The sequence below is a fragment of the Cupressus sempervirens genome, chromosome 5, assembly GCF_028749045.1.
Source record: "Cupressus sempervirens isolate cs-2001-9-10 chromosome 5, ASM2874904v1, whole genome shotgun sequence".
In the NCBI taxonomy this organism is placed as follows: domain Eukaryota; kingdom Viridiplantae; phylum Streptophyta; class Pinopsida; order Cupressales; family Cupressaceae; genus Cupressus; species Cupressus sempervirens.
In genome coordinates this window covers 1,058,216,600-1,058,236,058 of record NC_143122.1, presented here as the reverse complement: position 1 = coordinate 1,058,236,058, position 19,459 = coordinate 1,058,216,600, and the positions used below count along the sequence as shown (strand labels likewise).

The 19,459-nt window shown below is 36.2% G+C and overlaps 1 protein-coding gene, 1 long non-coding RNA gene and 1 pseudogene across 2 annotated transcripts; 1 reads left to right on the top strand and 2 right to left on the bottom strand.

Moving 5' to 3' along the window:
- Positions 1-4,745: 4,745 nt before the first annotated feature.
- LOC149559610 (large ribosomal subunit protein eL42) lies at positions 4,746-16,743 on the bottom strand. Its single transcript, XM_089833461.1, has 6 exons — positions 16,609-16,743; positions 9,613-9,724; positions 9,418-9,485; positions 9,212-9,286; positions 9,018-9,084; positions 4,746-5,041 (listed from the first exon to the last, which is right to left on the bottom strand). The coding sequence occupies exons 1-5, from the start codon at positions 16,609-16,611 to the stop codon at positions 9,025-9,027; spliced, it is 318 nt and encodes a 105-aa protein (XP_089689587.1). The 5' UTR covers positions 16,612-16,743; the 3' UTR covers positions 4,746-5,041; positions 9,018-9,024.
- On the bottom strand, positions 11,369-12,097 carry LOC149559611 (uncharacterized). The gene is made up of 2 exons (XR_016365217.1): positions 11,825-12,097; positions 11,369-11,659 (listed from the first exon to the last, which is right to left on the bottom strand). It is a non-coding gene; the product is annotated as an uncharacterized LOC149559611 (long non-coding RNA).
- Positions 16,744-18,490: 1,747 nt separating the features above from the next.
- Positions 18,491-19,159, top strand: LOC149559609 (putative nucleoredoxin 1-2 pseudogene; annotated as a pseudogene).
- The last annotated feature ends 300 nt before the right edge of the window (positions 19,160-19,459 follow it).

Below are 19,459 nucleotides of genomic sequence, written 5' to 3'. Positions count from 1 at the left end.
GCACTTTAGTTTTCAATATGATATAGAGAAACTTTACAAAAGATTAGATGATCCTATCAAATAAAAGGTTATGTCATTTTGTTTGTTCAAGTAATTCAAACCCAATAGCATTCATAAATTGAAGAGATGAATATCACATATGTTAAGTTACTTTCCTATAGTTTCAACCATTAGATTAAATTGACTAAGTAAAAACATTGGAGCAAATATGTGGTAATCCTTAATTAAACATTATGTAAATACCATAAAATCCCACTCAAATAAATAAATCACATTGACGCTAAAGGCAATATATAGCAAAGAAAAAGATAACTTAGTAAATAAGAAATATGCCCATACTTTTTCTGGAGCTCTCTAGAAATGTATGCAGCATAAATTAATTTTCAAAAAGAACTTGCAATAGAGAATATTCCTTTTTCAAAAAAAAAAATATGCATATCAAAAGGGAAAAAATATATAAGACATATTAGCTGCTCATTAAACCCTTCTAACACAAAATATATTATTGGTTTTAAATTTACAAAGTGGAGGGGGGATGTGACCCCATGTGGGCCCCACCCACCTCACTCCTTCCTATCCCCATTGGTCTGCACAAAACTTTGGTTGGATCCAAAAAAAAAAAACTACTCATTAAACCATGTGGTTAGGACCCTTAGTTGGCGTGGGGCCCTCCACTCTTTTCCACACCCTCCCCCTTCCTTCCCTTACCTTCTGTGCTCCCTTCCTCCATGCACTAATGTGGCATTTGTTAAGGCCTATAGCCTTTGGAATCCGCAAACCTCCCATAGGGAAGCGCCCGCCCTAGTTGGAAGCCCACTTGGCAAGTAGGTACAAGGAACAGACTAGGAAATAGGGTGGTAAGAAAGGAGATGTGGTGGAATAAGATAGGATAAATTTGTATAAGTATATTTTTAAATTAGTGTAAGTTGAATTAACCAAATAAATAAAGTTAGTAAGTGATTTATTTGTAAGCAGATTTATTTAGTGACAGAATTACCTGGTAGTAAAGAGTTAAATGTATTTAGTTGTATGTGTATTATATGCAGATGAATTTTGTAGTAAGTAAAATAAGTTTAGTTAGATAGTAAATATGTTATTAGATATAGATTTAATATATGGTAAGTAGATTTAGTTTAAGTTAGTAAGTGGGTCATTTTGTAAGTAAGAAGTTGTAGTCTAGATAGAAAATGGATGTAATAAGATGTGTTAATAAATAGTTTTGATTAAGTAAAAACAGGGTTTGAAAGGACTCGAAACCTTATACATCAAATCTAAAAATATGACAATATAAGGCCCAAATACAACAGTGTGAGTCACCAAACAAAGATAAGGAACAACCAACAAATTCCCACAACGGACATCAATCCTCACCAAGGGAGCTTAAGATTTAGATTTAGATTTAGAACCTCCCTTGTAAGACCGCAAATTCTTATCTAGAGGAGGAATGGAATACTTAGATTTCTTTCCTTTTACCGTTGTCCATCCATCCTCTAGCTTAGCCACATCATTCTGCCAATCCCTTGAAGAAACAAAGGGATCTACATGGCAAACCAGAGAAGAAGTGTCATCCAACAAAACACTCTCCCTAAGAGAGGCCAATTTGGGCGAATCCAAATCCAAAACATTTTGTAGAACAGGTCTAGAGACAACAGACTGAAAAGGATCATTATTCAAGACGACAAGACCAACAGTCTGGGAAGCAAAAGCCTCCGCCAAAACTGGTTGATCCAAAGCATCAGGTATAGTATCCCTTGAACCATCAGAAGCAAGAGACCCCTCACCATCTAGTTCCCAAACAAAAGAAGATTTAGTAACAATGTAATGCTTATTAGAAAAACCCGCCCACCAGGTAGGTGTTCGCTTTGATCTTGCCTTATCAGAAGAACAACGAGCCGCCACATGGCTAGTCATATGACATTTCCTGCATCGGAAGGGGATGCCTTCATAATCCAAAACTTGAGTCCAGATACCCCGTGGGGAACCCAGGCAAATCTTCTCAAGGAGACCCTTAGAGACATCCATCTCAACAAGGATGCACGCAAACGTCGAATGAAGAACATCATAGGTCGTTGAATCCACAATTCGAAAATCCTCAAGAACCCCCCCAATAGATTCCAAAACAGAATCCAACCAGAGATGCATGGGAAGATTCGAAAGCCTAACCTAAACAGGGATCTTACTGAAAGATTTTGTAAGTGGGTCAAAATCCTTATGGCGAGGTTTGGCCATTAGGGGGAAACGATCCTCCCAAGAGAAGTTGTATCACACAAGATAGTCCTCCTATCTTCAACATTTTCAAACTTGACTATAAAAAAGCCCTTAGCAATAGGGTAAATCTAAATATCTACAGATGAAATTGGGCTCCAAATCTTGGCAATCCAATCATGAAGGGTAGGAAGGGAGGGCCAAAAAGTCCTAAATCGGAAAATAGAAACATGGAAGGAGAAAACCTCATGTGTTAATAAATAGTTAGTAAGTTAGTTTGTAGTGTATTTATGAGAATTGTTTTATAGTTTTGATTAAGTAAAAACGGGTTTTGAAAGGACTCGAAACCTTGTACAAAGGGACAAGAAAGATATAACAATGAGGAACATAAAACACTTGTGAAAAACCACCCGACAAACTACAAGGACACAACCAAGTTCCCCGCAAGAGGACAAACAGCCCAAGAAACCATAGACCATCAAGATTTACATTTTGATCCTAACTTTTGAGAATGTAAAGACATATCAAATGAGGATTTGGAGGATTTTGCTTTTTTGCTTTAACTGATGTCCAACCATCCTCCACCTTCCCAACAACCTTCTGCGAATCCCCACTAACCCCCAAAACCCTCGTTGCAGGAGAAGCACCAGCAATAGAGTTTTGGACAAAGTAAGCAACAGAAAAAGGGACAACATCAACATTTTGATAGCCACCAAAGGGACCACAATCGAATCAATAGAGTCAGCAGCAAGAGAAGTGTCAACAATCAAAACCGTCAAAGGGACAGCATTCAAATTGCCGAAGACAGTAACATAATCCTCATCCAAATCAGCATGAGAAGAGTTATCCGATCCATCCAACTCCGTGGATACTTTTTGAACCATATAATGATCATCTGAAACCCCCAACCACCAAGAAGGTGATTTCTTCGAACAAACCTTGTTAGAGGAGCATGGTGTAGCAAGATGGCCGGTCATATGACATTTCTTGCATCTTAAGGGGATACCCTCATAATCAAGAAGTTGAATCCAAGAACCATAAGGAGAAGCCAACTATATCTTTTCCAGAAGCCCCTTGGAGACATCTATCTCCACAAGGATGCGGGCATACATCGTCCTATAGATATTGGAGGAAGTTCAATCAACCATCAAGAAATCCCCAAGGGCCTATCCCACAACCTCCAAGAGTGAATTCACCCAAAAGTGAAGGGGAAGGTTCAGTAGCTGAACCCAAAGAGGAATCTTATTAAAGGTTTCAGTATTTGGATTAAAAGTCGGATTCCAAAGTTTAGCCATCAAGGAGAACCTTTCCTCCCAAGAGAAGCCACAGCCCAGGATGGAATTTCTATCATTAGCATTAGCAAATTTCACAATAAAAAAAACCCCTTGCCACAGGGTAAATCTGAGCTGAATCTGAACTTATTGGTTCCCAGAATTTGGAGATCCAAGCATGAAAAGCTGAAAGAGAGGGCCAAAACCCCTAAACCTAAAAATAGCGACAATGAAAGAGTAATCTTCCACACATGTAAAAACCTCATCAACAATATCTGAATCTAGATGAAGCACACGTGATTTACTTACAGAAACAGGCACCACTGAACAACTAACAGAGGGCACGGCCGAACAGGGCCCAAACTTCAGAACAGGAGCACCAATACCCGCCTCAAACGCGGCCACATCCACATAGGAAATAGCAGATCTCCCCATAGCAACCCTAGATGCAACGGGAGAAGAATCCCCAACAACAACTAGAGGACAAAGGGCAGAAGAGACAGTCGAATGAGCCCCAACAAGAGCAGCCAAGTCAGAAGCAGGCACAGGAGCCGAAATTTTAAAAAATATCACTAGTTTATTTGTGTCTTAGTTGAATTGATTTTATGGTTCTGAGCGATAGTACCTTTTTTCACATTATCTTGTGCTAAGACCTTAAACTCAAGAAATTAATGTGAAACCGTGATTATGCAAATTCAACCTAATGTATAACTATATCGTTGGAAGATAAACAAATCCTATAAACCTTTTATAGCATGTTCATGTAGCAATGATGGTATAGCGTATCAAACCTATAAAGTAGGTCTCCACAAAAGACTTGTGCCTTATGAAATGTTAAATTGAATTCAATAATATGTTTAAAACTTGTAGACAAAAACGAACCCTCTAACGAATACCTCAACACCTAGATCAAAGATGCTAACGAAAAACCTCAACCCTAAACACATCTCCTTCTCAGCAACCTTGAAAACTTGTAAACATCCATTTACCATTAACCTATCCGCAACCCTTTCAATTTTAGTGTGTAGACAACTTAGTTGTAACCTTTCTTAAAACAATTGTTATTGTAGTTTGGCCCTAATTTTTTGGGCATGAAATTTTGGATGGTATAAATAGTGTGGCAGAAGCTAAAGCTGCTCTCTTTACAATCAAAGCATCCAAGAAGTTAGGTACTAGGAAATTGCATGTAGAAGGTGACATAGTCCAGATCAATAATGAATTAGCATCTCATGTGGACTTTAAACTATCACACATCATAAAACAAGGAAATAAAGAGGTTGAAATCATGTTCCACTTGGCATTAAGCCTAAACATGTTCGAAGTTGTTCTTGTGGATTTCCAATATATGAGATTTGAGTAATGAAATCTCAATTAATTCCAACACTTATTCTCATGCTCAATTTGGCTACCATCTTTTGTGGATGGCATAAATAATGTGACAGAAGTTGAAGTCGCTCTTTTGGCAATCAAGCATCCAAGAAGTTAGGGGCTAGGAAATTGCATGTGGAAGATGACTCGAATTATTATAAATGTCATCATCAAAAGGTGACATGGAGGAATGGCACCTACAAAACCACATAGTCCAAATCAATAACGAATTAGCATCTCTTGCAAACTTTAAATTATCACATGTCAGAAAACAAGGAAATAAAGAGGTTAACATCATGTTAGACTATGCATTAAGGCTAAACATGTTAGAAGTTGTTCTTGCAGATTTCCAATATATGATATTTAAGGAATAAAATCTCAATTAATTCCAATATTTATTCTCACGCTCAATTTGACTACCACCATTCCTTCCTCATGCAGGCAACAACTCTGATGTGATGGAGATCGTGTGTAGAAAGTTAAATTAGACAAGTTTTCATTGCTTGTCATTCTCATCAACAATCATATGATAAATGGTTGAGGTGTGTGCCTTCAACTTCAAAACATTATTGCAAACAATAAAGAGAATCCATTGAAGTGTTTGTTTTGGGTTTGAACAATGATGGAATCGGCCTTCACCTTTACCTGCCTTCAACAACATCCCTTTCATGTTCACAACAAAGTGAGAATGGACAAAAAGTTTAATTTTGTACATCACAAGCTCACCATGACCATTGACACCCTATTGGTAGAGATGTTTTACAAAGTGGAAAACTGCCACGAGACAAACCTAGAGATATATTCAATGATCATAACATGGGCTCTACAACTTTGAGGAGGTAAGAACATTGTGAGGTTTATGATGGTGAAACTAGTTCCTCTTGAGGCTCTATGAGAAACGGATGAAAATTCTAGAAGCTTCAATCTTAGACATTGGGATAAATTTGAGTGACAAAGCGGCTTGGGGAAGATGCCTGGGACATGGTGAAACTAAGGCTCTACACGGAGTGAATGAACATTCTGGAAGCTTCAATCCCGAACATTGGGATAGATTTGAGTGACAATGCATATTGGAGAAGATACCTAGGACAGTGCATGTCCTTTGTGTGGCACTTTGAAGATGTCCTTTGTGTGGTGCTTTGAAGAGCAATTCAAGAACAAAGGATTTTGTGATGGTAGTAAGGGATGCTACACCCTTAAATTGTTGGTAATGGTCAAAATCATTGATGAGGATATTGAAGAAATAATAGATTGATCGAGTTGGAAGGCAGAAGATAAGACAAGATTGCAAGAGTTTATCCGTACACAGGCCTTCTTCAGAGGCCTGAATCAATGCATTTTTGCAAGGCTTTATTCCACTTAAGTTTGTGTATTTAACTTTTTGTGTTTTTAAGTTATTGTATAACCAATGTGAAATTTGGTGGTCTCGCGGTGAGAATGAAGAGCAAGTCATCACTAATTGTCCCATTTTTTTTAATGACAACGGCCAACCTATTTGAAAACCCAACAAACCTATGCAGCATGTCTATAAATGCCAATTTTGATTGTAATTGTAACTATAAAAAGGGTTCATTGGTCGGTTTGGGGTTGTTGATGGTTGTTTGTATTGTTCAGGGGGTGGTCCTCACTAAAGAAATTTATCTATCGAATGAATTACATGACTCAAGCTAAGGCTGAACACTTTAGGGCAACCCATCTTACCAAGTATCCAGATGAGAGACTATTGGGGTTTCACCATTTGCAAAGTTAGGTGATTCCTTTACAACTGTGCACTGACAGAAATCACCCACCTTTGGAATCTGATAGATGAATTCCACTAGATAATTACCCTCCTGTTGAGCTTTGAGCTTGGGAATCAAATAAGCATAAGCTAACTTTTGGTCCCTTGGAGAATTTAACTCCTATTGAGCTTTAAACTTGGCAATCAAATAAACATAAGCTAGCATTTGGACCCTCAGCCCAATCAATATATTTAGAAAACAGGGAAAGCTCATTACATCATCTCTGCATGCCAACTGTAGCAACCTGCCTGCTAGAATTGTTTCCTAGAGAGAAATTGTAAGAGCATGACCGAGGTTGAAAACATTTTCTCCATAACACCGCTTTGAGAATCTTCATATCCATCCAAATATTCTCTCTTTTTTTAGATCTCAAGAAAATAGCCAAGCTTATGCCAATGAGGTTCAATATCTCACACAAATAAACCTTAAAAACTTAAGTCCTGTATCACTATAATTTTGTCAAGCTGTCAATGCCTTCTTTTTTCTTCTTTTTTAGATATTCTGGTAAATTTTAACTAGTATAGATTGGGGTCATTTCGGTGATTGCAAAATGACTAATTTAAGATTTAAAAACATTTTTTATTACATAACCAACTTGAGTTCCTATTACTATGCATTTTTGTTCAAAAATCTATTTAGTGGATTCATTTGTTATCAGTGGTTTTTATGACATCTTAAATAATAAAAGATTATTTGTCGTCACCAATAATAGTCGACAATTGTTTCATCGAATGAACTTGAAGGCATATATAAAATTGTCAAGCATTTGCCTCATAATGCCTTTAATTGACAATCCCTTCGACCTTGAAAAAACAATCAAACATACCGATGTTACTATCAGTAAAGACTACAATCTCCGTCAGGTAAAGTGGCATAGCGGAAAGGTACTAACACCAATTTACTCAGTCAATCAACTACAAGACCAGCTTACACAGTCGCTCTCAACCATGAATTGACTCGTTCAATGGTGAAACATGGATCAGGAAGGAATTTAAAGAAATGGGAAAATACTAGTCGTGGCCAACTAAAATCATTTAAACTAAATATGTATTGTGATGTGATTGAGCCAATTACTTCGATGAAAGATTTAATTAAGATGCTTCTGGCACAAGTTTTAAAATCAATAAAATAATGCCAGAGTGTGTTAAAGATTGAATTGTGTATATTTTATCTAAAAAGTAAATAATCTATCATTGGAAAAATGTTATGATTTTTGGGTAAAGCTGATAAGAAGACACCAAAAACCAAAAAACAAGAAAGGATGGAAAATAACTTATTAAAAAAAATGAAAAAGAATAGGAATGTATGTGTAGAGAAAAACTTGGTAGAAAGACTTAGACTCCTTGTTTGCAGCGAACATAATAGCACTACTTCCTTGTAATGGATGCAATACAAAATAGAGATAATTAACTGCCACGATGATAATAGTTTTAGATATAAATGTTCACAAAGTCTGATCTGAAACGTTTACATGAACAGCTTAAAGTTCTTTCCTTAAGTTTTTGGCAATCCAGTAATCTAAAAGTCTCCAACTTACCATAGCTCGAAATCGATACAACAAACAAAATTAATCTGTCCTCAACTCCTTATATTCTCAATGAGACTAGCAAATTCAACGGTAGAATTCACCACAATTGTTTATGATCACTACGCGCCCGCCTTGCTCAAGCTCGGTTATAAGAAAATGTTTTGATAATGCAAAATGTGGCTTTTTCAAGTCAACGTGTTTTATAATTGAAAGTGGTGAATCCAAGCCACATGCAAGCTAATTTACAGTAGTTTGGAGTGCACTGAAAAGTATGGTTAAAACAAGAACATGGATTATTAGAATTATTGATAGTTGAATTCTCAGATTAAGTGCAACCAAGTCTATTGTCTAAAGTAAGGACACAATGGCCTGAAAAAATAGTCTGAGCCAAATCAATAGCGATTTTTCACCAGATCACTGTGGAAGGTGGAGTTAAAATCTGAAGAAGCAATTTTTTATGTCATTAATGGATTACTAGTCCAAGGGAAGATAAATGTTCGTTTTTATCGGTTTGACTCAAACATTGAATATGCCAACTGCCAATTTCAACTTCCACAAGAAGACCTCTCACAAAATGCACAAGCCCTCAGTTACCATACAGAAAAAGGAACTTTAATCAGAGTGACAAACCAAACAACTCATAAGCAAATAAATTCTAAGTTTTTTAATTGGCATCAAAACATTACTCACATGTAACTCACTAAAAATTAAATAGTCATCTTTAATAGATTGCTTCCATGTAATTCACTAAAAATTAAATAGTATCTTCAATAGATTGCTTCCATGTAACTCACTACTACACTCCAAAAAGCTTTTGTATCAGATACAAACAGTGTAAACAGCTCAATCAAATGCAGAAATAACCTCTCATCTAGAAGAGGGATGTTCCCTTCCCCTTCTTATCTCCACCAATCTCAAAGTGTTTGCATCGCTGCAAAACAAAAAGATATGATAAAGGCATGTACTCATGTGTAAAAATAATGTAGTTTTAACTTTATATACTTTTTGCCATCAAACACCAATTTGAGACTGAAAAAGAAAATCTCATAGCAACTTACCTTGATTGGATGCTGTGAGACATGTTTGCAAGACTGGCATTGCAACCTCAACACAATCTTCTTTGTTGTTTTTGCCTACAACATTAGCAAAATAACAGAATCATGAATTTACTAATCTAAGGGCTTTATATGTCGAACAGTCCACCATTAGAAGATCATAATATTATAAAGGCAAATCATATTAGTAGTCATAAAGTTCTGCTTACTTTCTTGTGAAAGACAGGTTTTGTTTGGCCTCCATAGCCTGATTGTTTTCGATCATACCGACGTTTTCCTGAAAAAATGAAATAAAACCAGTGATCTAATTTCGCTGTCTTACCCCAAAATAAAACAAAAAAGCAAAAATAAAAACAGAAAAACTTTGGCTTTTATATCTAGATAATACAAAAGGAAAGACTCACCCTGGGCTGCAAGACTGTCCTTGCCTTTCTTGTACTGAGTAACCTTGTGCAAAGTGTGCTTTCTGCATGCTTTGTTTTTGCAGAAAGTTTTCTTAGTTTTTGGAACATTCACCTATCAGCAGATTAGCATAATACAAGGTCAAAGAAGTATTAATACCTTGAAAAACACGAGCATGAACTAGTCATGTTAAAGCAAAAGTTAAATGTGGAGATTCATTACTAATCTCAGTAGTGTGCACTCTTTCAATTAATGTTCTGATGGGAAACTCAAGAACTGGTGATTTAATAGTTTAGAACTGTTTAGTATACAGAAGTCAATACTAATCTAAGCACAGTACACTCTCTTCAAACTGTGAACACAACTAGTAATAATTTAGTTTCGAATTCTAACAGATTAAGCAGTTAACCATAAAATATTCAAGCACCATTCTAATTATGGCAGCAACAATAATAAACACTTAATTGGGAATTTAAACAGAAGCTGCAGTTCACTGTACACATTCCTTGAACACCAATCTAACTGTGAATATGAATGATGCAAACTTGTGAAGATAAAAGTATATTATTAATACCCCTTATTTGGTTCAATTTGTTTGCTTAATATAAAGAAAAAGATTACAACCAAGTCAATTTCCACTCAGAAGAAAACTACACCATATATGTCATTAGTACATAAAGCTTTCTTCTTGATGGCAAAGAGTATATAAAATTCAAACTATATAAAGATTACACCCAAGTCAATTCCCACTCGGAAGCTTCCAATTCCACATGAAATCAACAGGCTTGTAAGCATTTGCCATACATGTCATTCAATATATGCAGGGAACAGATTTCGGGAGTATATAGAATCTTTTAAAATCATTTGTTTAGACCTTGAATCAAGTCCTCCAATGAACAGATTTCACTTCATGAAAATATGGAAAGACTTATCAAGCTTCCATGAGCTCATTTTCTTTGGTGCTTTTTCTGCCAAGGCATCCCAACTATTTAAAGGGTCAGACAGATGCCAATTTCCCCACATTCTTTGCACCACAAGCTATCAAACTAGCAGCATTGAACAAATTTTATGTTTCTCAACATGTTCTATTGTTGGATAGATTTACCAGTAAATTCCGCACAGTGTGTAACATAATCAAATTTGTCAAATCTCCTGGGTACACACAAATTTAATTTTAGAAAGAATGAAGCTTTTGATTTCCAATTTTCTATCACCAACACAGTTCTCTCATATCTTGCTTAATGCATAAGATAAGTGCACGTGTAGAAAGTCTGTCTTGAGATGGAACACCTCTAAAACTATCTGGATGGGACAGGTAATGTCCTCTGTGTATATTGGAAACAAGCAACTGCTGGACTGATGATCAGTTGTTCGAATCCCAGCTGGTGGTCTGTGAAAGTTCAACATTGTATCAGAGTCAGGCAAGGTTAGGAGGGCCAAGCACCTCCGGTGTAGCCTAAGAAGATTCACTCGAAGCAATCCACACCAGATCAATTATAGGCTGGCCATAGAAGGCTGCCTAATAGCTCAATAGAGCACTTCAGCAGCAAGTGGAAGGACTTAAGTTCAAGTCACTCCAGATTTGGCCTCTGTCAGAGGTTAGATGCCAGAGCAATCAATGTCTTATAGCTAAGTTACCGATGCTGGTTCTGATGCAGGGATGCGGGGATTTTTTTTTTGAGGATTTTAAGTGCATCTATCTATATATATAATGCGGGGAATTTTTTTTTTTTGAGGATTATAAGTGCGTCTATCTATATATATATATATATACTATAATTTATGTCTGCAAAGAAATGAGCAACGAATGGCCTATATTAGGGCCATTTTATGGTTTTGGGGCAAAAAGGAGAAAAAATATAATTTAAAAAACAATTAAACACATGTTTTATTAAGTCACTTAAGTGACTGGACACTCAAACAAGCCCGATGCTCTGCAGATTCGCCCAGATGCTATCCTGATTCTCTCTGGCTGCTTTCCCAAGAATCCTGCATGTATCCTCAGGCAGGGAATGTGCTTCCTCCAAAAGCATCTGCGCATCAGCACCCCTGCATCCGCCCAAAAACCAGACACCTCAGTATCTTAGCCTTATAGCATCATACTTATTTCACTATATTCCGAGAAGCCTTCCCAACACCTACTTATTAGCAGTCACCTATCACCTATCATTGTGAAAGCATCATTACATTCTGAGAAGCCTTCCCAACACCTACTTATTAGCAGTTGCCTATCACCTATCACTGTGAAAGCATCATCATATTCTGAGAAGCCTTCCCAATACCTGCTGGTAGAGGTGGTTGGATTCAGTACCTGGGTAAACTCAGCTTGAGAAAAATTCACCATCTTTGCTTTGCCCATGTAAGGAAAAAGAAAATCAAAAGCAAGCTGTTACCTAGTGATTACTGTGCTCTTCACCCACTGCACTGGCTATTTCAAAAGTATTTCTACAAATTACATTTTTTTTAAATAATGTAGACTTCAATTAATTTTTTTGAAAAAAAAATTGTTTTATTGATGATATTTTCTAAAAGTTCATAAATTGATTTTGTTTCATGATCTTTGGATGGTTTTTAATGTTTGACTCCCATTTGCACACATACATGCAAGGTGGTATGCTGCTGAAAGAGGTACAGAAAATGTCAAATACAATAACAATGGATTTGCATTTATTGACATGATTTTTCTCTCACTAATACATGGTTACATAAGGACCCTTATCTATGAAAAAAATGCTGTCCTTTCAAAAATTTCAGTTGGCAAGAGCTTTGATTGGCATAATAAAGACCATAGTTGGAAAACTCCAGACTCGGCAGACCAAAATATTCACCTTGGACTCAGAAAACACTCAGATAAGGACTCATCATGGACTCAGCAAAAGAACAAACACAGTTTTGCTAAAAAAAAGGCAATTAATAACCATACAGAACTGTTTTGGGTGATAAGAAGTGATTCTTTTATGTTTTAACCTTGGCTGGGCATTCGCAGCAAAGGCCATGAATCTTATTCAAGGACTCCCAAGTCCAAAGTCTGAGTCCTTCAAAAAAAACTCCATAGTCCAATCCACTAACTCTCCCAGACTCAACTCTGGAGATCATGGTGAATGAACTCAGATCACTCAGGGCCCGTTTGGTTCGTGGATATCAACAAGAATTAGAATTGTGAATTCTAAAAATATCGTAATCCACTGTTTGGGTCAACGAAATGAGAATTGGAATACGAGAAAATTAGAATTCCGTATCCTCATTTATCCCCCAATTCGAGGATTCGGTCTTCCTTCCAAATAGTTGGTATTGCTCAAATACCCGTTTTAATTCCAATTTTGGGAAAAATGAGCATTGCAAATTAATACAAAAGAAACTTTTTAAAAGTCCGGCAGACCTAATTTTTTTTGGCACTCAAACTTTTTGTCTACCAAATTATATTCGTTTGCACTCCATTTTATCTCTGCAAATGTTTTGCTCCATTTTCTCTGGTTTCTCACGTTGTTGTTTGCAGATCCATTTTTTCTCTGCCAAACGTTCTACTCTCCATTTTCTTTGGTTTCTCAACGTCTCTACAAAGGTATGGTTGCATTTTGCTCTCCATTTTGCTAGGGTTTAATAGATTTCGCTTTGAATACGAGGCCCTTCTTTTTTTGTTCGTTACGGTGCCACTGTTTTTACTTGTGAGGAGCTGCACAAAGGCATATGCACTGCTTACCCAGCCCATTATTTCTTCTTTGGCTGACCAAACTCCTATAGAATGGTGGTACTTTTGTGTTGAATGCAGATTCACCAATTTTTACGGCTTCTTTCTTGCGCTGACCCTGCCTTTGTGCATTTTGCCAAGGTTTTGGTTGCGAGTTCGAACCCTAGCTATCGCAATGGCCATTTGCTTCACTAACAGGGCAGTTTGTAGATTGTTTTCCTCTGATTTTTTCGTTTTCTTTTGGTTTAATTTGTCTGTCATTGTGAGTTTTGGCATGGCAATGCCTCATCCAATTCCAGAAATGTGCAACCAAATGGTGAAAATGTGTATTCTTGTAATAAATTCTTGGTGAACCAAATGGTCCCAAATCAAATCCTCAAAACAGTAATCTGGATTTCAAGTTCTAGAATCCCAAATCAAGGTTTCCAAATGCCAATTCTCGTATCATATTCCAGCAACCAAACGAGCCCTCATGGACTTGTGAGTTTGTCCATGTCCATGTTAAGTCCGCAGATTTTTTGGCTATGATAAAGACAACTGTTTATTCCTCACAACTTAATTGAGTGAAGATTGCTAAGGTACAAACTATATAGTAAGCTCTTGTACCTGATGGTAGGTATCTCAATACGATGTGATTTTATTGTCTAACATTAAGTGTCACTATATCTCATTCCCCCAACCTGTATAATTTAATATTTGTTTGTATGATGTGATTTTATTGTCTAACATTAAATGTCACTATTTCTCATTCCCCCACCCATATAATTTAATATTTGTTTGTATGATGCCAGTTCCAGCTTGGACCGTAGTTCAAATTTGTGAGTTGGGTTTGAGGATCAAGAAGGGAAAAAAATTGGGATGCGTTTCATTTGAGTTCAATCAAAACTCAAAATATATATATGAAAACCATAAATATGTAGATATTTTACCCAAAAAATAGAAATAATCACATAGCATACATTCAAATTAACAAATTTTACTATAAAATTTCATTAATTAAAACTTGTAACTGACACTAAAATATATTCATGGCTAGTATTTAATAATCAAAACACCAATCCAGGCAAGAGCCTACAACACAATGATAACATGTGAGCCTCTCATGTGGGAGGTCTTGGATTCGAGCCTACTCAAGCTTAACACATAATAATAACTAATTTCAACAACTAATAATAATTAATCAAGCCTTCGGATCTTTGCCTATCAAAAAGAATAATCAAAACATCAAACAGCAATAATATAGGGATTAAAAAAAAACTTACCGTGATATCTATTTTCATAGCAACAGCAAATATATGTGCAAATGGGAAGAACTATAACACATTTGGATCCCTCTATTTTTGTGTTTATTCCTTGTGCCAAACCTACAAGGAGGACAGTTAATAATACTAAAAAGTCTGATTTGACTGTGACAATAACAGGTGGATTTAACAATTGCAATGATGTCAGTTGCATTTCGAAAATAGCACATCCATAATTTCCTCACTTTTACAAACATATTCATTAGCTTTCATTGGACAACACACATCCGTGCAAGATATTTTATTTCCCCCGTTGATGATAAAGCCCCACCTACACATTTCACCGTCTGGTGTTGAACTTGTAGATGTGAGCCAAAAATAGACTACATTCATTAAAAAACACATAAAACCACTTTCTTTGGAAAGTTAATCACCCAACATCACAATATCTTATCCAGGATTCTCTCAAATTCATTCAGTATGAACTCAATACTGATCTCTCAGCAATTCCAAAGCCTGATTGACGCAAACTGGTTGTACCAATTCAGCCTGATTCATTCGGATCCATTAAGTATGAACCTACACAGATTATCCCACCCCTAAGCAATTCCCGGCTTGATTGACCCAAACCACAATCACGGTTAGAAACAGAACCGTACTGAAAACTCCAGGTTACATACCCAATAAAATAGGTTTTTGCAACTTTGCTATCTTCTAGTTCATTTAGATGGTCAAATCCCCCAAATGCTGCTTAAATTATACAACTGTCCATAAGACTCCTCTCTCCTTTCTGTGCCTTACACAATTATAGTGCATAGGAGTTGTAAGTATAGGGTACCTGTCGCATACTAGAGCGAGATTTAAAGAAAAAAACCTCACTTCCCTCTCATCTAGTGACTATGTTCACATAAAGAAAACTGATTTGGCTCACTTTACCCCTGCCTAATTATTGGTTAGGTCTCACTTCGAAAGTGAGCTATTTATAGTAAGGTATTTCCAAACAAAAAATGAACAATTAAGATGTGTTAAAATATAGGGTTAGACGTAGTGGAAAGGTGCTACTCTATCCGCAATGAGGGACACAGGGAGATAGAAAGGAGGATGAGAGCCTCCCTATATCATACTACATATGTAACATGAAGATCCGTGTGTATCATGTTACATGCATCATTTTAGAAAGAAATTCCTTGCCACACCATTATAGTTAATCCTCCCAGCAATGTGTTTGCAGCATAGCTTCGCTGATGATCTCAATGCAATAGAAAATACAAGCGTCCAATGTATCCTACCTTCAAACCACGCTTCTAATCTTGAAGATCCTAATCTGGCTCTCCCGTGAAGGTTAATGTGCAGTATGAGTCATGGACGAAGGGACTGGTTAAAATAGTCACATATATCACCATGTGAAGTAGAAATCCTAAATTCTGAATTTATTGTAGCAATTTCATTCCGTGATAAATCATGCTAGTATGACTGTATACTAGGAAATCACGACACAGTTTAAGCGTAAATGAGTAGTTCTCATTTTATTAGCAGAAACACCGTTCAAAAGCATTAAGCACCAAGGGAGCCTCAAAATCTATCATAAGTTCTATTTTGAGGCTTAACAAGGCATGCAGTATTGCCGCGGTAACTTGAAGGATTATCCAGATACCTCCAAAATTGCAAATTATCTACAACAAATCAAAATAAAGATGCTGAGCACCCAAAATGAGCGCGTCATGACACTGGAGGATATTGTAGCGTATAAATTTCTGCCGTAATGAAAAACTCGATATCTAAGTTTATGTAAATCTGTGAGTAAAATCGCGTAGAGGCTCCCAAATCTTAATTTATTATATCAAACAGCACATTACTCCAGGTGTTTAAATGTGCTCGGCAGTCACGACTTAAAACGACATACAAAAAAGAAGGAAACCAAAATCCAACAGTTTTTCACCGCCATAAAGTCTTAAACCCTAAAAATAAGAAAAATAAAAAATTCCTAAGAAGAGGAGTCAGAGACGGTATTTTCCACCGCAGTGTTCAATACATAGAAAACAAGATAGATGAGGCGTCCATGAGATTACCATTGCTCCTACTGTGCTGAAAACAAGCTAGGACTCCTTGCCGCTCTCCTATTTTACAAAAACCACATAAAAGGCAGAACGCAGAATGCTGAACGCCGACGCTATAAATATGGCTACCATGTGTGTTTCTAGGGTTTGGACGGCATTCTTTTACGATTAAATCTAGTTTCCCCATCAGCCAAAAATGGATCACTTCGATTAAACCTCGCATAAAAACCCCCTATGATGAATTAAACAATAAACAATAATAATAAGCATTACGATATAGAATTAGGATAGAATGAAAAATTAAAATTATTTACGGAAATAAAATGAATTAAATAAGTGTTGTAGATTTAGGAATCAATTTGTCAATAATAATTTAGAATTTATCTAATGCTTTTTTGGTTGTTAGGGTAAGGCAGGAGAAAAATTTCGGTAGCATTTTTCACATTAGTTGGTTTCTTGGACAATGTGCATTCTTCCTTTAACCTATGGTCTTTAGAAAATTTTCTATTAAAATGATTTTTTTTATTTACACTTTCTTTTTTGCCATTGCTTATGGGCTTTATTCCAGGCAGTCTTTTTAATTTCTCTGCTAAAAAATTAGGAAAATTTTTGGAAGGTGTTCGAAATGTGTGATGTTGCATGAAGGTTGCATAAAGTTTGATAGCTGACATTGGCTTTTCTTAAGTTAATCTTTTTCATTCTCTCATCTCAGAAAGTCTTAAGAAAATAGGCCTGAACAGAAAGACATGTGACAGGAGCAAAAGATGTGTCACTCATGGGAGGCTTCCCATGGCTATTTGCATGTATGCTTGGTTTTGCCCTATTATTCTATTGCAATATGCCCTTCATTCCATTTGCTTGATCATTCTAGTTTTTCTCTATAGAGAGAGAGTTATGTCGGATTTGTCCATTTCAAGTTTTTTGTTAGTTTTTTGTCTGTGTTCTGCATCTTTTCTTGAAATTAAGATAGTTGTATCTATCAACGGTTTATGAGAATGTAGCTTTGTGTTCTTTAAGATTGAATTTGCTACTTGATTAAAGTTTGCTATTGCATATCAGTCAACCATGTTCTAGAGATTTAATCTTCTAGTAAGTGCATTTAGTTCTTAGATTAAAAGTAGTGAGCATATCATTTTGTCCTATTCTCAGATACATCACAAGTTGTGATCCTAATAGTTTAGATTAACAATTTAGCATAAAGTTCTCACAAAAAAATTCTTTGGGTATTAGCATTAGATTCTTTGATATTAACTTGTGGTGAATTATCATTCAGACATGGTCATTTCAAATATTTTAGGGTTAAAATAGAGGAGCGGGAAGGGAAACAGTGGGTTTTTATTTTTTTTGCCAAGTGGTGTCCTCCATGGAAGGGATTTAGTAGAGAATGGGGATTTTGAGATCATTTTTATCTCTCAAGATAAAGATGAGAAATCATTTGAAGAGTATTAGAAGACCATGTCATGAATAACATAATAATATTATAGGTCCAACCACTGAAAGGCACCAAATCTATTGTTTTAGCAATAATTACTATGTTTCTAAAATGTCTCTGGAATGAGGAATTTGGACTCTGGATACAATTGTCTTTAAATATTTACATTCCAATATTTTCACTTTCCTTCATCATTTCAAGTCTCCTTCCAAACTCCATTTTTCCCTTCCAACGCTTTGAGTCCGCTTCGATATTCCACTTTTCTTCTCCAAAATATTTTAGCCTATTGGCAGGATCTGCTTCTTTCTTCCAAAATTTCCATATATGTGATCAACTACCTCCACATCCATCAACAGTAGATTAGCAAAACAACCAATTCATATTTGTTGGAATTAGGTTATTGCAATGCCCATTTGGAGCAATAGCTTATAACAAATCCTTTTACTTAAGAAAAACCATAAGATGACTATCTTGATCATGATTCTTCTGCAAGTACCCATTTTTGAGCTCATAGGCAAGACTGTTGGTTTATATTTTTCTACTCATTGGTGCCCACCATGTTGAGCATTCACACCGAACCTTGCACAAGTATACAACAAGCTCAACAAAAATGGACAAGCCTTTTAGATTTTTTTCCTCTCTAGGGACAGAGACCAAGAAGCCTTTGAAGAGTACCATGCAAGCATGTCGTGGCTAGATCCTCCATTTGGAGACAGAGTGAAAAAGTATCTAAGTTGTTACTTCTGAATTGAAGGAATTTCATCTTTGGTCATAGTTGGCCCCGATGGAAAAACTATGACAAAAGATACTAGAAACATTGTTTCTCTTTATGGGATGAAAGCTTAACCCTTTACCGGTGAACTGCAAAAAGAAGTCAAAGAAGTAAGGGAGAAATATCCAAAGGAAATCAAGCATGAGCTACATGAACATTCTCTGAATTTGATTTTGAGGATATCTTATATTTGTGATGGGTGCAAGGAAGGAGGGAATGCTTTGGTCTTTCTATTGCAAAAAAAATGTGATTTTGATCTTCATCCAGATTGTGCTTTGAAGCATAAGGCTTCTGATGAGAATGAGAAATGGGAGACACAGGAAAGGGTATTGAAAATAGGGACAGGCACAATGGTATGATGGTAACACTTAAAAAGTGGTGGCACTTTAATACATCAACCTTTAATCTATAGATCACAAAGGGGTAATTACTCAATTAGACATGTGACAGATCAACCACGTTTCGATTGGAGAAGTTATCCTAGAGTAGGCACTAGAGGATACTAATTACTACATGGAATAGCCTTTGTGTCCAAAATAGAGGATTTCTATAGACCATACACAGATGCCCTAGAGAGAGATAGACCATTAGATACTATTGTTTTTGTTTTATATTAGGGTTCAAATCCAATGTCAAATGCACTACCATTAATGCATGGT

Coding starts and splice junctions, on each gene's coding strand:
- LOC149559610 (XM_089833461.1), bottom strand. Junction 9,287..9,417: donor AACCTGTCTTTCACAAGAAA/GTAAGCAGAACT, acceptor CTAATGTTGTAG/GCAAAAACAACAAAGAAGAT. Junction 9,085..9,211: donor TCTCACAGCATCCAATCAAG/GTAAGTTGCTAT, acceptor TTTGTTTTGCAG/CGATGCAAACACTTTGAGAT.